At 37.5% G+C, this 24,325-nt stretch overlaps 1 protein-coding gene across 2 annotated transcripts in view; it reads left to right on the top strand.

Moving 5' to 3' along the window:
• TRPC4AP (transient receptor potential cation channel subfamily C member 4 associated protein) overlaps positions 1–24,325 on the top strand; it is an 82,641-nt gene that overhangs the window by 14,326 nt on the left and 43,990 nt on the right. For both annotated transcript variants that reach the window (XM_003359957.4, XM_013985291.2), the window contains exons 2-3: positions 19,577–19,705; positions 22,164–22,280. In XM_003359957.4, coding sequence (XP_003360005.1) covers positions 19,577–19,705; positions 22,164–22,280 — 246 coding nt within the window. The remainder of the gene's footprint in view (positions 1–19,576; positions 19,706–22,163; positions 22,281–24,325) is intronic.

The raw sequence follows: 24,325 nt of genomic DNA, 5'->3' as shown, positions 1-24,325 counted from the left end.
CACAAGTCTGTTCTCCAAGTCCATGTTTTTCTTTTCTGTGGAAATGTTCATTTGTGCTGTATATTAGATTCCAGTTATAAGTGATATCATATGGTATTTGTCTTTGTCTTTCTGACTTATTTCACTTAGTGTGAGAGTCTCTAGTTCTATTCATGTTGCTGCAAATGGCATTATGTCATTCTTTTTTATGGCTGAGTAGTATTCCATTATGTGTGTGTGTGTGTGTGTGTGTGTGTGTGTGTATATATATATATATACCACGTCTTCCTAATCCAGTCATCTGTCGATGGACATTTGGGTTGTTTCCATGTCTTTGGCTATTGTGAATAGTGCTGCAATGAACATGCGGGTGCATGTGTCTCTTTTAAGTAGAGTTTTGTCTGGATATATGCCCAAGAGTGGGATTGCTGGGTCATATGGTAGTTCTATGTATAGATTTCTAAGGTATCTCCAAACTGTTCTCCATAGACTGTACCATCTTACATTCCCACCAACAGTGCAGGAGGGTTCTCTTCTCCACAACCCCTCCAGCCCTTGTTATTTGTGAAATTATAAGTCATGGCCATTCTAACTGGTGTGAGGTGGTATCTCATGGTGGTTTTGATTTGCATTTCTCTTGTAAATCGGGGATGTTGAGCATTTTTTCATGTGCTTGTTGGCCATCTGTATATCTTCCTTGGAGAACAGTCTATTCAGGTCTTTTGCCCATTTTTCCATTGGGTGATTGGCTTTTTTTGCTGTTGGGTTGTATAAATTGCTTGTATATTCTAGAGATTAAGCCCTTGTCCATTACATCATTTGAAACTATTTTCTCCCATTCTGTAAGTTGTCTTTTTGTTTTCTTTTTGGTTTCCTTTGCTGTGCAAAAGCTTTTCAGTTTGATTAGGTCCCATTGGTTTATTTTGCTCTTATTTCTGTTACCTTGGGAGACTGACCTGAGAAAATATTCATGAGGTTGATGTCAGAGAGTGTTTTGCCTGTGTTCTCTTCCAGGAGTTTGATGGTGTCTTGTCTTATATTTAAGTCTCTCAGCCATTTTGGGTTTATTTTTGTGCAAGGTGTGGGGGTGTGTTCTAATTTCATTGCTTTGCATGCAGCTATCCAGGTTTCCCAGCGATGCTTGCTGAATGGACTTTCTTTTTCCCATATTGTGCTCTTGCCTCCTTTGTCAAAGAGTAATTGACCATAGGTGTCAGGGTTTATTTCTGGGTTCTCTTTCTGTTCTGTTGGTCTGTCTGTTTTGATACCAGTACCACACTGCTTTGATTACTGTGGCTTTGTAATATTGCTTGAAGTCTGGGAGAGTTATGCCCCCTGATTGGTTTTTGTTTCTCAGGATTGCTTTGGCGATTCTGGTTTTTTTGTGGTTCCATATAAATTTTTGGATTGCTTGTTGTAGTTCTATAAAAAATGTCATGGATAATTTGATAGGGATTGCATTGAATCTGTAGATTGCTTTGGGTAGTATGGCCATTTTTACAATATTGATTTTTCCAATCCATGAATATGGAATATCTTTCCATTTCTTTATGTCTTCTTTAATTTCTTTGATTAAAGTTTTATAGTTCTCAGCATATAAGTCCTTTACCTCCTTGGTCAGGTGTATTCCCAGATATTTGATTTTTGGGGGTGCAATTTTAAAAGGTATTGTATTTTCGTATTCCTTTTCTAATATTTCATTGTTGGTATGCAGAAATGCGACTGATTTCTGAATGTTAATCTTATGTCCTGCTACTTTGCTGAATTTATTAATCAGTTCAAGTAGTTTTTGGGTTGAGTCCTTAGGGTTTTCTATGTATAGTATCATGTCGTCTGCATACAGTGACAGTTTTATCTCTTCTTTTCCTATTTGGATGCCTTTTATTTCTCTTGTTTGTCCAATTGCTGTGGCTAGGACTTCCAAAACTGTGTTGAATAGCAGCGGTAAGAGTGGGCGTCCCTGTTTTTTTCCAGATTTGAGTGAGAAGGCTTTCAGTTTTTCTCCATTGAGTATTATATTTGCTGTGAGTTTATCATAAATGGCTTTGATTATGTTCAGGAACATTCCCTCTATACCCATTTTGGCGAGAGTTTTGATCATGAATGGATGTTGGACTTTGTCAAATGCTTTTTCTGCATCTATTGGATGATCATATGGTTTTTTACTTTTCTTTTGTTAATCTGTATGACATTGATTGATTTGCATATGTTGAACCATCCTTGTGAACCTGGGATGAACCCTACCTGGTCATGGTGTATGATCTTTTTGATATATTGTTGGATTCATTTGGCTAAAATTTTGTTGAGAATTTTTGCGTCTATATTCATCAAAGATATTGGCCGATAGTTTTCTTTTTTGGTGGTATCTTTGTCTGGTTTTGGAATTAGGATGATGGTGGCATCATAGAATGTCTTTGGGAGTGTTCCTTCTTCAACCTTTTGAAAAAGTTTGAGGAGGATGGGCACCAGATCCTCTTTGTATGTTTGGTGGAATTCGCCTGTGAAGCCATCTGGTCCTGGGCTTTTATTTTTAGGGAGTGTTTTTATGACATACTCAGTTTCATTTCTAGTGATTGGTCTGTTCAGTTGGTCTGTTTCTTCTTGATTCAGTTTTGGCAAACTGTAAGATTCTAGAAAGTTGTCCATTTCTTCCAGATTGTCAAATGTGTTGGCATATAGTTGTTCATAGTATTCTCTTATGGTTTTTTGTATTTCTGCAGTATCTGTTGTGATTTCTCCTTTTTCATTTCTAATTTTGTTTATTTGGGTTCTTTCTCTTCTTCTTTGTGAGTCTAGCCAGGGGTTTGTCAATTTTGTTTACCTTTTCAAAGAACCAGCTCTTGGTTTTATTAATTTCCTCTATTGCTTTTTGAATCTCTATTGATTTCCTCTTTGATCTTTATAATTTCCTTCTTTTTGCTGACTTTAGGTCTTTTTTGTTCTTCTTTTTCTGATTCATTTAGATGGAGGGTTAAGTTGTCAATTTGAGATCTTTCTTCTTTTTTGAGGAACGCCTGTATTGCTATGAATTTCCCTCTGAGCACTGCTTTTGCGGTGTCCCATAGATTTTGAGAGGTTGTGTCTTCATTATCGTTTGTCTGAAGGTTTTTTTTTTTTTGTTTGTTTGTTTTTTTTGTTTTTGTCTTTTTGCCATTTCTTGGGCCGCTCCCACGGCATATAGAGATTCCCAGGCTAGGGGTCAAATCGGAGCTGTAGCCACCGGCCTACACCAGAGCCACAGCAACGCGGGATCTGAGCCGCATCTGCGACCAACACCACAGCTCACGGCAACGCCGGATCGTTAACCCACTGAGCAAAGGCAGGGATGGAACCCGCAACCTCATGGTTCTTAGTCGGATTCGTTAACCACTGCGCCACGACGGGAACTCCTGTCTGAAAGTATTTTTTAATTTCCTTCTTGATTTCCTCATTGACCCATTGCTTTTTTAGTAGCATGTTGTTTAGTCTCCATGTAGTAAGTTTTTTCTCATTTCTTTTCTTGTGGTTGATTTCTAGTTTCGTGCCATTGTGATCAGAGAAGATACTTGAAATAATTTCTGTGCTCCTAAATTTGTTCAGGTTAGCTTCGTGTCCCAATATGTGATTGATTCTTGAGAATGTTCCATGCGTACTTGAGAAGAATGTATACTCTGATTTTTTAGGGTGTAGTTGTCCTGAAGATGTCAATTAAGTCTAATTTTTCTATTGTTTCCTTTAGGATCTCTGTTGCTTTATTTCCTGTCTAGAGGATCTGTCCATTGATGTGAGTGGGGTGTTAAAGTCTCCTACAATGATTGTATTCCCATCAATTTCTCCCTTTATGTCTGTTAATATTTGTTGTATGTATCTGGGTGCTCCTGTATTTGGGGCATGTATGTTGACGATAGTAAGATCCTCTTCTTGAATGGATTCCTTAATCATTAAATAGTGTCCTTTTTTGTCTTTCTTTATGTCTTTTGTTTTAAAGTCTATTTTGTCTGATATGAATATTGCAACTCCTGCTTTTCTGTCATGTCTATTGGCATGAAATATTTTTTCCTACCCCCTCACTTTCAGTCTGTATGTGCCCTTTGTCCTAAGGTGAGTTTTTTGTAGGGAGCAGATTGAAAGGTTTTTGCTTTTTTATCCACTCAGCCACTCTGTGTCTTTTTTTTTTTTTTTTTTTTTTTTTTTTTTTTTTTTTTGTCTTTTTGCCTTTTCTTGAGCCGCTCCCACAGCATATGAAGGTTCCCAGGCTAGGGGTCAAATCAGAGCTGTAGCCGCCAGCCTACACCAGAGCCACAGCAACACAGGATCCGAGCCGCATCTGCGATCCACACCACAGCTCACGGCAACGCTGGATCCTTAACCCACTGAGCGAGGCCAAGGATCGAACCTGCAACCTCATGGTTCCTAGTCAGATTCGTTAACCACTGTGCCACGACAGAAACTCCACACTCTGTGTCTTTTGATTGGAGCATTCAGTCCATTGACATTTAAGGTGATAATTGATAGATGATTATTTATGGGAACTTGAATTGTTAAAGTCTTAATTGTTTTTCCTAATTTTTTTTGTCTACATATATCAGTTCCTGAGAGAAGTTATAAAAATCTCCCACTATGATTATGGACTTGTCTATTTCTCTCTTTAGCCCTGTCCATTTTTGCTTTGTATATGTTAAAGATGATTATTAAGTACATTCAAATTTAGAACTGTTTGTTTACATTGTGCATATCAACCCTTTTATCTTCATGAAGTATCTGTATCTCTGCTAATACTTTTTACCTTAAATCTCATATGCTGCTTTTAATACAGTTATACCACATTTCTTTTGGGGGGTGTTTGCGTTGTTTATTGTTTCCTGTTCTTTTATTTAAATTTTTAATTTGAAAAATTTTTATGGCCACATCTGTGGCATATAGAAGTTCCTGGGCCAGGGATCAAATCAGAACTCTAGCTGGAGCCTGTGCCACAGCCACAACAGCACTGGATCTGCAACCTCTCCCGCAGCCTGTGGCAATGCTGGGTCCTTAACCCACTGAATGAGGCCAGGGATCAAACCTGTGTCCTCACAGAGACAACGTTGAGTCCTTAACCCACTGAGCCACAATGAGAACTCCTGTTCTTTTATTTTCAGCCTTTTTATAAAATGTCTCTCTGGTAAGCAGCATAACAAACTTTGTCTTTTGATTGAAGCATTTAGTACATTTATATTTAATGTAATAACTAATATTTGGGGATTTAAATATACTTGCTTAATACAGTATTTACTTTAGATGTCCCACCTCGTCTCTGTGCCTTTTTCTTTTCTTTTTTGCTTTTTAGGGCCACTCCCGAGGCACATGGAGGTTCCCAGGCTAGGGGTCTAATTGGAGCTATAGCTGCCGGCCTATGGCACAGCCTCAGCAATCTGAGCCGCCTCTGTGACCTAACCACAGCTCACGGCAACACCAGATCCTTAACCCACTGAGCAAGGCCAGGGATCGAACCTGAAACCTCATGGTTCCTGGTCGGATTCATTTCTGCTGCACGACAGGAACTCCTTTTTTTTCCTGTTCTTTTTTTCCCCTTTTCTTTCTTCTTTAAAATGTTTCTTTTTAAAAGCAGCTTTTATTAAGATATAATTTATGTACCATAAATTTACCCATTTAAATATGCAATTCAGTGATTTTTTTCTTTTTTAGGAAATTTTTTAGGCAAATATCACCACAATCATTTTAGAACATTTACATCACCCCTAAAGTTCCCTTATGCCCATAATTTATTTTTATAACAGCCTTATTGAGATATAATTCACACATTATGTAAGTCACCCATTTAAAGTATATATAAGTCAGTGGTTTTTATTATAGATGAAGTAGTGTAGCTATCTCCAGAGACAGTTTTAGAACATTTCATCATTCCTAAAAGAAACTCTGTAGCCATTAGCAGTCACTGCCCCCACTCCTGCCCTCTACCCCTTCTCAGCCCTAGGCAGCCACTAATCTACTTTCCGTCTTTATGAATTTGCTTGTTCTAGACATTCTGTATTAATCAAATCAAACAATATGTGGCTTTTCATGGAGGACTTCTTTCATTTAGCATAATGCTCTTAAGATTTGTCCATGTTGCAGCATGTATCAGTACTTCATTCCTTCTTATCACCAAATAATACTCCATTGCATGGGTATACTATATCTTATTTATCCATTTATTTATATACTATATCTTATTTATCCATTCATCGGTGGGTGGACACGAGTTTGTTTTCTACTTTTGGGTTATCATGAATAATGCTGCCATGAGTGTTTGTATACAAGTTTTTGTGTGGACATATGTTTTCATTTCTTTTGGCTCCCAACCTAGGAGCGGGATTGCTGGGTCTTATGGTAGCTCTTTGTTTGACTTTTTGAGAAGCTGCCAAACTCTTTTCCAAAGTGGCTGCACCATTTAGCATTCCTACTAGCAATGTATGAGGAATCTGATTTCTCCACGCCCTCGCCAGCTCTTGTTATTACTTGTCTTTTTAATTATAGCCGTCCTCATTGATGTGAAGTGGTGTCTGACTTTAGATTTAATTTGTATTTCTTTGATAACTAATGATGTTGAACATCTTTTCATGTGCTTATTGGCCATCTATGTATCTTCTTCAGGAAAGTGTATACTTAGAGACTTGCCCATTCTTTAAATTATTAACTCAATTTCTTTATTAGGTATAGGCTTAAAAGTATACCTTTTTCTCCTCATATGAGTTTTGATAGTTTGTGTCTTTCAAGAAATGATCTGTTTAATCAAATTGGTGGACATGGAGCTGTTCATATTCTTTTTTTTTTTGTCTTTTTAGAGCTACATCTGTGGCATATGGAGGTTCCCAGGCTAGGGCTCGAATCAGAGCTGTAGCCACTGGCCACAGCCACCATGGGATCCAAGCCGAGTCTGCGACCTAAACCACAGCTCACGGCAATGCTGGATCCTTAACCCACTGAGCGAGGTCACGGATCCAACCTGCATCCTCACGGATACTAGTCAGATTTGTTTCCACTGAACCATGATGGGAACTCCCATAATATTCATGTATTATCCTTTCTATGTTTAAAAGATCAGTAATGTGGCCTCCTTATATCTATTTTATTTTTTTTTTAATATTTTTTGTCTTTTTGCCTTTTTCTGGGGCTGCTCCCTTGGCATATGGAGGTTCCCAGGCTAGGGGTCTAATTGGAGCTGTTGCCGCCGGCCTACGCCAGAGCCACAGTAACGCTAGATCTGAGCCATGTCTGCGACCTACACCACAGCTCACAGCAACACCAGATCCTTAACACACTGAGCAAGGCCAGGGATCGAACTCTCAACCTCATGGTTTCTAGTCAGATTCGTTAACCACTGAGCCACGACGGGAACTCCTCCTCATATTTATTTTAAATTGTGGTTCGTACATAACCTAAATTTACAATTTTCACCATTTTAAGTGTATAATTCAGTAATGTTAAGTACATTCATACTGTTGTGCAGCCAGCCAATCTCCAGAACACTTCATGTTGGACTGAAACATTAATTCCACATATCCCTCCATCTCCTCCCTCCTCTCCCCACCCCTAGCAACCAGGATCCTTTTTTTATCTCTATGAATTTGACTGTTCTGCATATCTCATGTAAGTGAACTGATATAGTATTTGTCCTTTTGTGATCGGCTTATTTCACTTAGCATAATGCCCTCAAAGTTCACATATATTGTAGCATCTGTCAGAATTTCCTTCCTTTTCAAAACTGAATAATATTCCATTTAGTATTCCCTTTTATGTATGTGCCACATTTTGTTTATTCATTCACCCGTCAATGGACACTTTGGTTTACACCTTTTGGCTAATTGTGAATAATGCTGCTCTGAATGTAGATAAACCTCTCATATCTCTGATATTAGTGATTTGTGTCTTTTCTCCTTTTTCTTGATTAGCCTAATTAGAGATTTATCAATTTTATTGCTCTTTTGGAAGCATTAGCTTTTGGTTTCCTTAGTTTTCTCTAGTAATTTCCTGCTTTCAATATCAGTGCTTTCTGTTCTCATTTTTATTATTTTCTTCCAGCTACATTAGGCTTAAATTACTGAGTTTAGTTTACTGCCACTTTAAGGTGGCAGTTTAGATGATTGATTTTAGGTTTTCTTTTCTAATGTATGTATTCAGTGCTGTGAATTTTCCTCTAAACACTGCTTTTACTGCATTGCACAGAATTTTGAAAAGTTGTATTTTCATTTTTATTTAGTTCAAAATATTTGAAAATTTCTCTTTGAGACTTTTCTTATTCATATGTAATTTAGAAGTGTGCTATTTAATCTCCAAATATTTTGGGGTTTCTAACTATCTTTCTGTTACTGATTTCAAGTTTAGTTCCATTGTGGTCTGAGAATGTACTTTGTATAATTTTCCTCCTTCCCTCCCTCCCTTCCTTTTCTTAAAAACACTTTTAATGTTAGTCCCAGAGTTTGTAGTAGACATTTACAATGAATGGAAGTCCACTTTCATTAACATTATAACACCTCATGGATAAGTACCTCATAACAGAATATTCCCAGTTCCTCCTTCCTATTCCTTAAAACATCACTGCCATTCATTTCACATAACCATGTGGTATAATTACTCAGTACATTGTTATTGATATTGCTTTGAATGATTATTGATTAGATTCATTGAGAATAAGAAAAGTAAAATAATTTATGTTCATTTATTCCTTCTTTGATGTTTTTCATATATATATATTTGGGTTTCTTTCTCTTTTTTTTTTTTTTGTCTTTTTAGGGCCACACCCAGGGCATATGGAGATTCCCAGGCTAGGGGTCAAATCGGAGCTGTTGCCCCTTGCCTATGCCAGAACCATAGCAACTCGGGGATCCGAGCCATGTCTGTGACCTACACCACAGCTCACGGCACACCAGATCCTTAACCCACTGAGCGAGGCCAGGGATCGAACCCTCAACCTCATGGTTCCTAGTTGGATCGTTTCCGCTGTGCCACAACAGGAACTCCTCTATTTGGGTTTCTGACCCACATTATATTCCTTCTTTTATAGAATTTTTATAGGGCAGATAAACAGGCTAAAATTCCTTCCATTTTGGTTCATTTGAGAAAGTCTTTTTCTCCTTCATTTTTGAAGCATAATTTCACTGAATACAGAATTCTAGGTTGGTAGTCTTTTTTGCCAGCATTTAAAGTATTTCACTCTACTCTTGTGTACATGACATTTGAGAAGAATTTTTATCATAGTTCCTTTATAAGTAAGATTTTTTCCTCTGCCTCTGGCTTCTTTCAAGTTTTTTAGCTTTATCTTTGATTTTATGTATTTTGGTAATGATATGTGTAGCCGTAGTTTTTTTTTTTTAGGGCTGTTCCTACAGCGCATGAAAGTTCCCAGGCTAGGGGTCAAATCAGAACTAAGCTGCCAGCCTTCGCCACAGCCTCAGCAATGCCAGATCCTAGCTGCATCTGCAGCCTAACCTACACCACAGCTCAAGGCAGTGCTGGATCCTTAACACACTGAGTGGGGTCAGGGATCAAACCCATATCCTCGTGGATACTAGTTGGATTTGTTTCCACTGAGCCACAATAGGAACTCCTAGATTTTTAAAAAAATATTTATCCTGCTTTGTGTTCTCTGAGCTTCCTCGGTCTGTGGTTGGTTTCTATAATTTAAGAAAATTCTCTGCCATTATTTCTAATGGCTTCTTTCACTTTTTCTTCCTCTGATATTCAAATTGCATATATGTTTCACTTTCTATAATTGTCTCACAGTTCTTAGATATGCTGTTCTGTTATTTTCATTATTTTCTCTATTTGTATTTCAGCTTGGGAAGTTTCTGTTGACATACCTTTAAGATTGATGATTCTTTCCTTGGCCGTGTAATTTCTGTTAGTGTTTTTGATTTTTAGTTCTTTGCTCATTTTGTTTTATTTTATTTTCATTTTTTTAAAAGTCACTTTTCCATTTTATATCATATTTTATTTTATCTTCCTTTCCTTTCTTTTCCTTTTTCAACCACACCCACATTATACGGAAGTTCCTGGGCCAGGGATTGAAGCTGGCAGTGCCACAAGAGACGAGCCAGATCATTAACCCACTATGCCACAGCGAGAACTCCTATTTTACTTTATTTTAAAATTATTTTTGGCTGTGCTCACCTGAGATCGTGATGAGAACTACAGTGAATCAATATGGAGATTCATCTCATCCAGTATGCCATATTAGAATTACTAAGTCTACCAGTCTCTGAACATGGATGACTTTCCATTTATTTGTCTTCTTTAATTTTTTTTTTCTTTTTCCTATTTTTGTTGTTTGGCTTTTTATGGCTGCAGTTGCAGTGTATGTAGGTTCCCAGGCTAGGGGTTGAGTTGGAGTTGTAGCTGCTGGCCTACGTCACAGCAGCATCAGATCCAAGCCATGTCTGCGACTATATTACAGCTTGAGGCAACATGGGATTCCTAACCCACTGAGTGAGGCCAGGGATCGAACCTATGTCCTCATGGATGCTAGTCAGATTCATTTCCGCTGAGCCACAACAGGAACTCCCTTTAATTTTTTTCAATGATGTTTTGTAGTTTCATTGTACAAGTCTTGCATTCCTTTTGTTAAATTTATTCATAACTATTTTATTCTTTTTGATGCCATTATAAATGGGATTGCTTTCTTATTTTCACTTTTGGATTGTTCATTGCAGTGTGTAGAAATTCAGGGGATTTTTGTATATTGATACTGTATCCTGCAACCTTGCTGAACTCCTTTATTAGCTTTAATTGTGTGTGTCTATGTAGGGTTTCCTTAAAAATATTCTATATGCAGGATAATGGTGTCTGTAAATATAGTTTTACTAATACCTTGTAATCTAGATGCCTTTATTTATTTTTCTTACCTAATTGGCTGGAATCTCTAGTACAATATTAAAAAGAAGTGGTGAGGCTTAACATCTTTGTCTTTTTCTTGATTTTCTTGGGAAATCATTCAGGCTTTCACTTTTTTTCCCCCAAAACTAAAATCATTGATTTCTTTAGTTTATCTTTTTTTTTTTTAATTGACATATAGTTGATTTACAATATTCGTTTTGGGGGTACAACATAGTGATTCAATATTTTATGGATTATACTCTACTTAAAGTTATAAAATAATGACTATGTTTCCCTGTGCTGTACAATATATCCTTGTTGTTTATTTATTTTATATATAATAGTTTGTATCTTTCTCTCTCTCTCTTTTTTTTTTTTTTTTGTCTTTTTAGGGCTGCACCTGAGGCATGTGTATAGATTTCCAGGCTAGGGACTGAACTGCAGCTGCAGCCACTGTCCTATGCCACAGCCACAGAGACGTCAGATCTGAGCCTCGTCTTCGACCTACACCACAGCTCACGTCAGTGCCAGATCCTTAACCCACTGAACCAGGCCAGGGATCAAACCCAAGTCCTCATGGATACAAGTTGGATTCTATACCAGTGAGCCATGATGGGAACTCCTGCTTTTGTTTCTTTTGCTGTAGGAGACAGGTGAAAAACATACTGCTGTGATTTAGGTCAAAGAATGTTCTGCCTATGTTCTCTTCTAAGAGTTTTATGGTTTCCAGTCTTATATTTAGGGTCCTTAATCCATTTTGACTTTATTTTTTACATGGTGTGAGAAAATGTTCAAATTTCATTGTTTTGCATGTGGCTGTCCAGTTTTACCAACACCATTTATTGAAGAAGCTGTCTTTTCTCCATTGTATATTCTGGTCTCCTTTGTTGTAAATTAATTGAACATAAGTGTGGGGGTTTATTTGTGTGTCTGTTTCTGTGCTAGTACTTTGTAGTTTTGATTACCATAGTTTTGTAGCATAGTCTGAAATCAGGGAGTGTGATACTTCCAGCTTTGTTCTTTTTTCTCAGGATTACTTTGGCAATTCAGGGCCTTTTGTAGTACCATATAAACTTTAGGCTTATTTGTTGTAGTTCTGTAAAAAATACCATGGATATTTTGATAGGAATTGCATTAAATCTGTAGATTGCTTTGGGTATTATGAACATTTTAACAGTATTCTTCTAATCCAGGAATACAGGATATTTTTCCTTTTTTTTTTTTTTTTTTGTATTATCTTCAGTTTCCTTCATTCGTATATTATAGTTTTCTGCTTATAGGTCTCCTTGGTTAAGTTTATTCCTAGGTATTTTATTCTTCTTGGTGTGATTTTAAGTGGGATTGTTTTCTTGCTTTTTATAGTTCATTATCAGTGTATATAAAAGTTATAGGTTTCTGTGTATTAATATTGTGTCCTTCAGCTTTACTGAGTTCATTTATTGAATGAGTAATAGTTTTTTGTGGAAACTTTAGGGTTTTCTATATATGGTATCATGTCATCTGCAAATAGTGACAATTTTACTTGTTTCTTCCAATCTGGATGCCTTTTATTTCTTCTTCTTGTCTGATTGCTGTGGCTAGAATTTCCAATACTATGTAAAATAGAAGTGATGAGTGAGAGTTTTGTTTCTGATTAAGAGGAAAATCTTTCAGCTTTTCACTGTTGAATATGATGTTAACTGTGGGTTTGTAATAAATGACTTTTATTAGGTTGAGATATGTTTCCTCTATACCAATTTTGATGAGAGTTTTTATCATGAATATAGTATTTTGTCAAAGGCTTTTTCTGCATCTATTGAGATGATCATATGATTTTTATTCTTTTCTTTTGTTAATGTGGTGTATTGATTGATTTGTGAATCTTGAACCATCCTTGCATCCCTGAAATAAACCTCTGTTCTGGAGAATTTTCCATGTTCACTTGGAAGGTGAAGCTGACTCTTGAACAACACAGGTTTGAATTGCATGGGTCCATTTACTTGTGGATTTTTTTTTGATGAATACTTACTGTGGTACTACATGATCCACAGTTAGTTGAATCTTTGCATGCGAAACCCTGGATATAGGGCTAATTGTAAAGTTATTGTGGGTTTTCAACTGTTGAATCACTTGACACCCATAACCACATGTTGTTCAAAGGTCACCTTTTTCCCTGGGGAGTTTTGTGTTTATGTGTATCAGAGACATTGGTCTGTAGTTTTTTTATAATGTCTTTTTTCGGTTTTGGTATCAGGGTAATATTAACCTCAAGAAAGGGTTGGAAAATATTTCCCCCACTTTTCTATGGAAGAGTTTGTGAAGTATTTGTTAGTTACTCTTTAAATATTTGGTAGAATTTTCCAGTTAAAGCATTTGGACTTTTCTTCTTTGTGAGGAGTTTCCTTCCTCTCTCCCTCTCATTCTTCCTTTCTTATTAAGTCACTGATTTGAACTCATTAATTGTTGTAGGTATGTCAGATTTTCTATTTATTCTTTTGTTTGTGTCTTTCCAGGAATTTGTACATTTCATCTAAGTTAGGTAGTTTGTTGGCATACGGTTGTTTCTCATACTTCCTGTAAACGCTTTTATTTCCTTAAGGTTGGTAGTATTGTACCCCTTTCATTCTTTTTTTTTTTTTTTTTTTTTTTTTGTCTTTTTGCTATTTCTTTGGGCCGCTCCCATGACATATGGAGGTTCCCAGGCTAGGGGTCTAATCGGAGCTGTAGCCGCCGGCCTACACCAGAGCCACAGCAACTCGGGATCCGAGCTGCATCTGCAACCTATGCCACAGCTCATGGCAACGCCGGATCGTTAACCCACTGAGCAAGGGCAGGGACCGAACCCGCACCCTCATGGTTCCTATTCGGATTTGTTAACCACTGTGCCATGACGGGAACTCCCGCTTTCATTCTTGAATATAGTAATTTGTGTAAATGTAAGTTGGTCAGTGTAACTATTTTCTTTTTTTTTTTCTTTCTTTCTTTTTTTGTCTTGTGTCTTTTTGTCCACACCCATGGCATATGGAGGTTCCCAGGTTAGGGGTTCAGTCGGAGCTGTAGCTGCCACCCTACGCCACAGCAGTGCGGGATCCCAGTTGTATCTGTGACCTACACCACAGCTCATGGCAATGCTGGATTGTTAACCCACTAAGTGAGGCCAGGGATCAAACCCGAATCCTCATGGATGCTTGTTGGGTTCGTTAACCACTGAGCCATGGCAGTAACTCTGGTCAGTGTAACTGTTTTCAATATCGTTGATCTTCTCAGATAACCAACTTTCTTTTTAAATTTTTAATCTTTTTTTAACCATTAAAAAAAACAGAAGCATAGTTAATTTACGATGTTGTGTTAGATTCATGTGTACAACAGAGTGATTCAGAGGTATATGTAAATATGTATTCTTTTCCATTACAGATTCTTTCCATTATAGATTATTACAATATATTGAATGTAGTTTCCTGTGTTATACAGTAGGTCCTTTTTCATCTATTTTATATATAGTAATGTGCATATGTTAATCCCAAACTCCTAATTTATCTCCCTCACACCTTTAATTTTCTGTGTCTGTGAGCCTGTTTTGTAAATAAGTTCATTTACATCATTTTTAAAAAGATTCCATATATAAGTGATATTATATGATGTTTGTCTTTCTTTGACTTAAATAAGTTCATTTACATCATTTTGTAAATAAGTTTTGTAAATAAGTTCATTTACATCATTTTTAAAAAGATTCCATATATAAGTGATATTATATGATGTTTGTCTTTCTTTGACTTACCTCACTTATTATAATAATCTCTAGGTCTATCCATGTTGCTGCAAATGGCATTAGTTCCTTCTTTATTTATGGCTGAATAACATTCCATTGTGTATATATACCACATCTTCTTTATCCTTTTGTCTGTTGATGGATACTTAAGTTACCTTCATGTCTTGGCTATTGAAAATAGTGCTGCTGTGAACATTTGGGTTCATGTATCTTTTTGAATTAGAAGTGGGATTGCAAGATCATATGGTAACTCTATTTTTAGTTTTTTTTTTTTTTTTTTTTTTTTTTTTTGTCTTTTTGCCATTTCTTGGGCCGCTCCCGTGGCATATGGAGGTTCCCAGGCTAGGGGTCTAATCGGAGCTGTAGCTGCCGGCCTATGCCAGAGCCACAGCAACACGGGATCCGAGCTGCGTCTGCGACCTACACCACAGCTCACGGCAATGCCGGATTGTTAACCCACTGAGCAAGGGCAGGGATCAAACCCACAACCTCATGGTTCCTAGTCAGATTCGTTAACCACTGCGCCACAACGGGAACTCCTATTTTTAGGTTTTTTTTGTTTTGTTTTGTTTTGTTTTTTTTTTTTTTAGGTATAAGTCACAAAATAAAATCATGAATCTATACATATTTTATTTATTTATCTTTTTATATTACTCAGTTTATTACATTTATAGTTGTACAATGATCATCACAACCCAATTTTATAGCATTTTATTTTTAGTTTTTTTAAGGAAACTCCATACTTTTCTCCATAGTGGCTGCACCAGTTTCATTACCACCAGCAGTGTAGGCGGGTTGCTTTTTCTCCATAACCTCTCCAGCATTTGTTATTCGTAGACTTTTTTTTTTTTTGTCTTTTTGCCTTTTCGAGGGCCGCTTCCCGCAGCATATGGAGGTTCCCAGGCCAGGGGTCGAATCCAAGCTGTAGTCACCAGCCTATGCCAGAGCCACAGCAACACGCCATCCGAGCTGCGTCTGCAACCTACACCACAGCTCACAGCAACGCCAGATCCCCAACCCACTGAGCAAGGCCGGGGATTGAACTCGCAACCTCATGGTTCCTAGTCAGATTCGTTAACCACTGTGCTACAATGGGAACTCCTGTAGACTTTTTAATGATGGCCATTCTGACTGGTGTGAGATGATGCCTCATTATAGTTATGATTTGAGTTTCTCTAATAATTAGCAACACTGAGAATCTTTTCATCTGCCTGTTGGCCATGCTTATGTCTTCTTGGGAGAAATGTTTATTTAGGTCTTCTACCTGTTTTCTTATTGGGTTAAGTTTGTTTTTTTTGTTTTTTGTTTTTTTGTTTTTGGATAGTAAGATGTGTGAGCTGTTTGTATAATTTGGAAATTAATCCTTTGTCCATGGCACCATTTGCAAATATGTTCTCCCAATCTGTAGATTGTCTTTTTGTTTTGTTTATGGTTTTCTTTGCTGTGTAAAATCTTTTAAGTTTAATTAGGTCCTGTTTGTTTATTTCTGTTTTAATTTCCATTATTCTAGAAAATGGATCCAAAAAAATATTGCTGTGATTTATGACAAATAATGTTCTGCCTATGTTTTTTTCTAGGAGTATTAGTTAAAAAAAAGTATCTAATCTTACATTTAGGTCTTTAATCCTTTTTTTTTTTTTGGTCTTTTTTGGATTTTTCTAGGGCCGCTCCCACGGCATATGGAGGTTCCCAGGCTAGGGGTCTAATCGCAGCTGTAGCTGCTGGCCTATGCCAGAGCCACAGCAACACGGGATCCGAGCTGTGTCTGCAACCTACACCACAGCTCACAGCAACGCCAAATCCTCAACCCACTGAGCAAGGGCAGGGATCGAACCCACAACCCTATGGTTCACTGAGCCATGAAGGGAACTCTCTTTAATCCATTTTGAGTTTATTTTTGTATAGTGTTAGAGAATGTTCTAATTTCATTCTTTTACATGGAGCTGTCCAATTTTCAAAGCACTGCTTATTGAAGAGTCTGTCTTTTGTATAGTCTTGCCTCCTTTGTTGAGATTAATTGACCATAATCAAAATGCCTGCGTTTTGACTAGCAGCCATGAAGTTGCGGGTTTGATCCCTGGCCTGGCTCAGTGGGTTAAGGATCTGGTGTTGCCATGAGCTGTGGTGTAGGTCACAGACATGGCTCAGATCCTGCATTGCTGTGGCTCTGGTGTAGGCTGGCGGCTACGGCTCTTATTGGACCCCTAGCCTGGGAACCTCCATACGCTGCAGGTGCAGCCCTAGAAAAGACAGAAAGACAAAAAAAAAAAAAATGCCTGGGTTTATTTTGGAACTCTGTATTTTGTTCCATCAATCTATATGTCTGTTTTTGTGCCCATATCATACTGTTTTGATTACAGTAGCTTTGTAGTGTAGTCTGAAGCCAGGGAGCCTGATTTCTACAGCTTTGGTCTTCTTTCTCAAGATTATTTGGTTATTTGGGGTCTTCTCTGTTTCCATCAAAATTTTAAAATAATTTGTTCTAGTTCTATGAAAAATGCCATTGGTAATTTAATAGAGATTGCACTGACTCTGTTGATTGCTTTGGGGAGTATGGTCATTTTAATAATATTGATTCATCCAATCCAAGAAGATGATATATCTTTCTATTTGTGTCATCTTCATTTTCTTTCATCAGCATCTTAGAGTTTTCAGAGTTTAGGTCTTTTGCCTCCATAGGTAGGCTTATTCCTAGGTATTTTTTTCTTCTTGATGCAGTGGTAAATGGGATTGTTTCCTTGATTTCTCTTTGTGGTATTTTGTTGTTACTGTGTAGAAAGGCAACAAATTTCTATATATTAATTTTGTATCCGGCAACTTTACTGAACTAGTTGGTAAGCTGTAGTAGTTTTCTGGTAGTATCTTTAAATATTTTCTGTGTATAAAATCATGTCATCTGCAAATAGTGACAGTTTCTTCTTTGCCAGTTTGGATTCCTTTTCTTTCTTTTTCTTCTCTAATTGCTGTGGCTAAGACTTCCAAAACTATGTTGAATACAAGTGGCAAAAGTAGGCATCCTTGTCTTTTGCCTGATCTTAGAGGAAATGTTCTCAGCTTTTCACCATTGAATATGATGTTAACTGTGGGTTTGTCATATACAGCATTTATTATGTTGAGTTGAATTGTGACCCCTTCTTGCCCACTTTCTGAAGAGGTTTTATCATACGTGGGTGTTGAATTTTGTTAAAAGCTTTTTCTATATCTGTTGAGAAGAGAACTTTTGATTTTGTTGATTTTTATTCATTTTTTCCATAACTTTTTTGCAATAATCTTTTTAATTTCATCATGCTTGCTTTGGTTTAGTTTATTTCCCCCCCCCCCCGGCTTCTCATGGTAGAAGATTAGATAATCTGATATCTCTCTCCTTTTTTAAATATAAATGTTTATGGCTATAAAGTTGTCTATAAGCACTGCTTTTGCTGAGTCCTGTGAAACCAGTATTGTTTTCTTTTCCTTTCAAGGAAAGGAAAGATGTTTTTTATTGTTTTGGGGCTTGCCTGGATTTGAGCTTGCTTGAAGTATATAAAATTTCTGATACTCACTTTGCCCTATAGAAATGGTAATTTCCTATGGTTCAAATTACTGTCACAAACATCTCATTGCCTCCCATTACCTCTGTATTATCTTATTTTTACAATCTATGAAAACAAGCTCAAAAAGAATAATGGGACTTGTCTAAGATCATTGGACGGATATGTGTCAGAATAGACTAAAATGTTATTGAAGACCTGCCATGTCCTGTAATAAGTTACAGTGATCTTTTGATATAATTGAGGGAGAAGTGTACATGAAAATGGTTCACTTCTGGCACCTGATAATGCTGTGTCCCAGAAGTGTTAGTGGAAACTGCCTATTGATTAATGAACCTGTCATTAGACTTCTAGTCTAATGGCCATTAGGCTATTGCTCATGCCTTCAAACATTTTTATGGAGTCTCTGCTCTGTGTCTGGCATTCCTTGAGAGAGAGAGGTTTGTACAATCAACATAGCCTGGTAGCTACTTTGAAGGAGCTTGTGGTTGCCAAGAGGGGGGACGAATGAACCACTAATTATGATACACTATGGTAAATGGTAGAAAAGGCCCCAGACCCTCCAAAAAAGAAGAGAGGAGAAGGCCTATCAAGGAAAATTTCTGGGGGTTTTGGCTTGCATTTTGAAAGAGGAAAGAGCTTTCTGGGTAGAAAGACAGGGCGGAGAAGGAGCTTTCCAGGTATAAATGACATCCAGAGGATGTTCTGTAGTAATTTTCAGTTGCCCTTTGAACAACACAGGGGTTGGGGGCGCCAGCCATCCACAGTCAAAAATTTGTGTATAGCTTAGAGTTGGTCTTCCATACCCGCAGTTCTCCTGCACCCCCAGTTTCACCCAACCTTGGACTGTGTTGTACTGTAGTATTTGCTGTTGGGAAAAAACCCTCATGTAAGTGGACCTGTGCAGTTCAAACCTGTGTTGTTTAAGGGTCTACTGTATGTGTGGGTAAGTAATTACTCCCCTTCCCCCCCCCCAATAGGTTTATTTTCTCTCCACATGGTTGGCATATCATACATACAGGTACAGGGCTCTGAGGGCGGAGAAAGAGCACGTGCCAAGAGCCATAGAGAGAGAACATGACCATGTGGAGCCTAGTGTGTGCTTTGGAAAAGAGACGAAGCTAGAGAGGAAAGTAAGTGATAGACTAGGAAGGGCATGTATCACAGACAAGGAGCCAGACTTTTCCCTTACCAGCTGCGGGGGAACTTTTGAAGGTTTTGAGAGACCTCTGGAATGGGAGGGAAGGTTCTCTCTCTCTCTCTCTTTTTTTTTTTTTCCTTTCTTCTTCTTGTTTTTTCTAATTAAAGTATAGTTGATTTACAATATTGTGCCTTTTTTTTTTTTTTTAAGGAATTAGATTGAAACCTTTGAATTATTTGTCCTGGGTGGATTTAGAAGCCAGCTGCTCTTCTTTGCCATATATGCTAGTAGTTAGTTCTTTCCTCACCAGTAAATGGTCCTCTTTTTTTTTTTCTCTTTGACTCACAGTTCACTGAGACTTTTTTGATGGAGAGAGACAAACAGTCCAAATGGAGTGGAATTCCTCAGCTGCTCCTTAAGCTGTATGCAACCAGCCACCTCCACAGTGACTTCGTTGAGTGCCAAAACATCCTTAAGGTAACTGTTAGGGGCCTTGGAGGGGCTCCATTCAAGGCATCCAGATGATGATATTTTCTTTCCTTCAGTCTACTTTTTAAAATAGCCTGTTGTAATTGCGTAAGCTGTAGATAATTTGGGAAGTTCAGAAAAAGTGCAAAAAAAATAAAAAAATAAAAATCACCTATAATTCCATCACCCAGGGATAATGACCATTAAATTCCCTGTGTATCTACTTCTGGGTTTTATTCGCACTTATTTTATGTCAGTGCTTGCTTGATTTAGGAGGCCTGTGCCCTGAAATTGTGTTACATTCTTTTTGAGCAGGATTTAAAGGATCTCATTTTGCTGAAGCTTCAAGGAAGTGTGCTTATGGTTGTTCATAATTATGAGTAACTTAATAAAATGAACAGACTGGGCTTGATGGTTGAGGAAGGGGTGGAAAGACTGCAAAGACATCTGGGACAATTGTTCTCAGTCTTGAGAATTTAGATCACCAGCTCTAGCTATAGCTTAAACCTATGCAAGTTATATCCGATCATGATAAAACGATACAACGTTTTTTCAGAGATGAAATTCTATTTATCACATAATAAGTCATTCCAAAATATAATAGGGCCAAAGAAGTTTAATCTCTGCCTTTAAGAAGAGTTGTTTAAAATTTAATAAAACAAAAACATTTTGTCTTCTTGATCTTCTCATAGTGTCTTACTCTTGTTTGAAAACATTTAGCAAAGAATTATACATTATCTCATTTGATTCCTGCAGAATCTCAGATACACATAGACAATATTTGTGAGTGCTCTCTGTGGACCATCATTTCTTTATGCATTCAGCAGATACTTATTTGAAATTTACTGTGTACTAGGCATATTTAGTTTTTATGAAAATTCTGTGAGATGGGTGATATGTATTAGTCCAGATGCTTTGATTGCAGTTAACAGTAACCCACTCAGGCTAGCAAAAAGGATCCTTTATTGTCTCACATAACTGGAAAGCACTGATGGGAATTCAGGGGTCAAATAAAATTAAGCTGTTCCTTTCCTGATGCCTGTGTGTGGCCTCATGTTCCTCCACAGAAATGGGGCTGTTACCTGAAAAAGAATAAAGAAGATACTGACCAGGCAAATCCAGATGTCTTCTCCTTTCCCTTTTTCAGTTGAGAAAACTGAGAGTTGGCATAACCCACCCAAAGCCATGTGGCTGTCACACAATGTGTCTTCTCCTGAAACCAGCTTCCATTGTACTATATTGCCAGCAGGAATTACAGCCTCGTTTTATAAATGAGAGAAATGAAACCCGGAGGAAGTAGTTCAGTCAGTTACTAATTATGTGACCCTGCACAACTTCATGATTTTGTTTTTTCATCTGTAAAATGAACAGAACTATACTCACTTCATTGAATTATGTTAAGGATTAAATGGGCTAAAGTATAAAACCTGGTACCAGGCACATAATAGAGTTCTGCTTTTTATTTTCTTTCTTCCTTTCTTTCTTTTTTTTTTTTTTTTTTTTTTGGCCACACCTGAAGCATGTAGAAATTCTCAGGCCAGGGATCAAACCCCCACCACAGCAGTAACCAGTGACAACACTAGGGAGTTAGTTAGTTAGTTAGGAGTTAGTTCCCTGAACCACTAGGGAACTAACTCCCTCTGCCTTTTCTTGATGTGTGGTACCTGGACCAACATCAGCATCACTTTGGACCTGTATAAATGCACATTTTCAGGCTTCACTCCAGACCTATTAAATTAGAAACTGAAGGTAGGACCCAACAGCCTGGGTTTCAGCAAGCCCTTTAGATGATTCTGATGCTCACCACTGTGTGAGAACTATTGATCTAGCCCATTGTGTTCCTTCTTCCTCGAGGTTCCTGAGAAGGGAGCATAATGAGAAGGGTCCTTTAGTCTTCCTATTTCACCCAAAATAGTTCTGCTTTCTTCTCTAAGCACAGATTCAGGAGCCAAACTTCCTAGGTTTAAGATTTCTCTCTGTCACATACCCCCTGTGACACTGGAACCTCTGTGTGCCTCAGTTTCCTTATCTTTAAAATTGGGCTGATAAGTTACTATTATATCATAAGGTTGTGAGGATTAAAAGAGGTAATACATGGGAGTTCCTTGTGGGCTAGTGGTTAGGACTTGGTGCTTTCATCACCACAGCCCAAGTTCAGTCCCTGGTCTGTGAACTGAGATTCCCACATGAAGCCATTGCACAGCATGGGGGGATGAGGGTGTTGGGGTTGGGGGGAAGAGGTAATACATGAAGTACTTAGAACCATGTCTGGTATATAATAAGCATTTAACAAGCTAGATATTACTGCAACTTTTATTATATCCAGATTAATTTTTTTTATGGTTAAGTGGCGGCTGTCTTTGGGCTCATGGGAATTCAAGTAGCGACTAAAATGCAAACTGATGTTTTGATGTCTGGTTTGTGTTGCGTACTAAAACTGAATGTCTCTGTATACTTTCTTAATTAGGAAATTTCTCCTCTTCTCTCCATGGAGGCTATGGCATTTGTTACTGAAGAGAGGAAACTTACCCAAGAAACCACTTATCCAAATACATATATTTTTGACTTGTTTGGAGGTGTTGATGTAAGTAGTTGTTTATTGTTGCTACTGCTACCTAATGGCTTGAGAATTTAAGTCTTGAAGTGGGAAATAGGAAATATTTTAGGAACCATAGCAAACATTTCAGAATTTTAATCTTTAGAAACTCAGTGGTACTCAACCTGTGTTGAAGCACTGTAGCTTTTACGTTAGAAGAATTGATTTATTTAGTTGATAATATAGCCACCTTTTCTTAAGGCACAAAGTAAAAGGTATGTCTCCTACTTCCCCATGTCCCCTCTTTGGAGGCAGCTGTGAATGCTAGTTTCTTCTATGTCCTTCCAGAGATGTTCTGGTAGAGTGTGTGTGTGTGTGTGTGTGTGTGTGTGTGTGTGTTTGTCAGCAGTTATCCCCACTGTCCCTACCTTAGGTTTATTTTCTTCCCATGTAGAGATGGCACATCACTATATACAGGTACATGGCTCTGTACCTTGCTTTTTCCACTAATTCTTTAGCTTGGGGATAGATTCCTTTTAGTACATGTAAATCTGCCTCATACTTTTAAAGAGCTGCATAACATTCTCTGGTGTGATTAGTCTCTTATTCACCCAGGCCCCAATTGATTATCTCACACCTTTCTTGTAACAAACAAGATTGCGGTAGAAGTTTTTGTATATATTGAGATCAAAGCTTATGTGTCTTGTTTTTGGTAAACTCTTTGATTTATATTCCTGAAATTTTATCAATTTATGTGTCTAATAACAAAGTATAAGAGTGTCTGTCTATCCACACCATCAACAACACAATGTGTATGTGTATTCTTATGGACCTTGTTAGTGAGGTTTCACCAGCATGCAGTAAAGGACACCAGGAGTTAACAGAAAATAAGCTCATCATTGTCACTACCCCCCAAATCACACAATAGGCTTTTACCAGCACACAGTAGTCTCCTCTACTAAACAGTGTATTTTAAGTATTTTAAACATTTACTAATCAGGTAAGAGAGAAATCGTATTTCTTCATTGTTTTTTAAGAAGTTCTATGGAGATACAGTTCATTTACCGTGTAATGCAGCCATTTAAATTCTGTAATTCAGTAGTTTTTAGCATATTCATAGGTATGTGAAACCACCACCACAGCCAGTTTTAGAACATTTTTATCATGCCAAAAGAAACTCTGTGTGTTTTAGCTATCACTCTCCTGCTTCTCCAACCTCCCACCCCCACCCCCTTCATAGGCACCTATTACTCTACTTTGTCTCTATAGTTACCCTTGTTCTGGACATTTCGTAGGAATGAAGTCATGTAATATGTGATCTTTTGTTACTGGCTTCTTAATGTTTTCGAGGTTTGTCCTGGTTGTACATCTATAACATAATTATTAAATGTTATGCCCCATTTATAGTTATTATAAAATAGTGACTGTATTTCCTGTGTTGTACAGTATATCCTTGTAGCTTATCTCATATCCAATAGTCTACATCTCCCACTTCTCCCAGCTCTGTACTGTAACCCCCTACCCTCACTTTGTTAACCACTAATTTGTTTTCTGTATCTGTGTGTCTGCTTCTTTTTTTTTATATTCACTAGTTTGTTGTATTTTTTAGATTGCACATGTAAGTGATATCATACAGTATTTGTCTGTCTTTGTCTGACTGATTTCATTTAGCCTAATGTTCTCCAGGTCTATCTATGTTGCTGCAAAAGGCAAAATTTTGTTCTTTTTTATGGCTGAGTAGTATTGGTGTGTGTGTACCACATCTTCTTTATTCATTTTTCTCTTGATGAGCGCATAGGTTTCCATGTCTTCTTGGCAGTTGTAAATAATGCTGCTGTCAACATTGGAGTGCACGTATATTTTTGAATGAGCGTTTTTGGTTTTTTTGGATATATGCCCAGGAGTGGAATTCCTGGGTCATATGGTAGTTCTATTTTTAGTGCAGCTCCATCAATTTACATTCCTACCAAATGTGTACAAAGGTTCCCTTTTTCACATCCTCAACACCATTAGTTACTCATGTTCTTTTTGATGATAGCCGTTCTGTCCTGTATGAGGTGAGGTCTCACTGTGGTTTTGATTTGCATTTCTCT

The sequence above is a fragment of the Sus scrofa genome, chromosome 17 (assembly GCF_000003025.6).
Source record: "Sus scrofa isolate TJ Tabasco breed Duroc chromosome 17, Sscrofa11.1, whole genome shotgun sequence".
NCBI lineage: Eukaryota > Metazoa > Chordata > Mammalia > Artiodactyla > Suidae > Sus > Sus scrofa.
The sequence above is the reverse complement of the archived record's forward strand: the minus strand, read 5'-3'. Positions and strand labels throughout refer to the sequence as shown.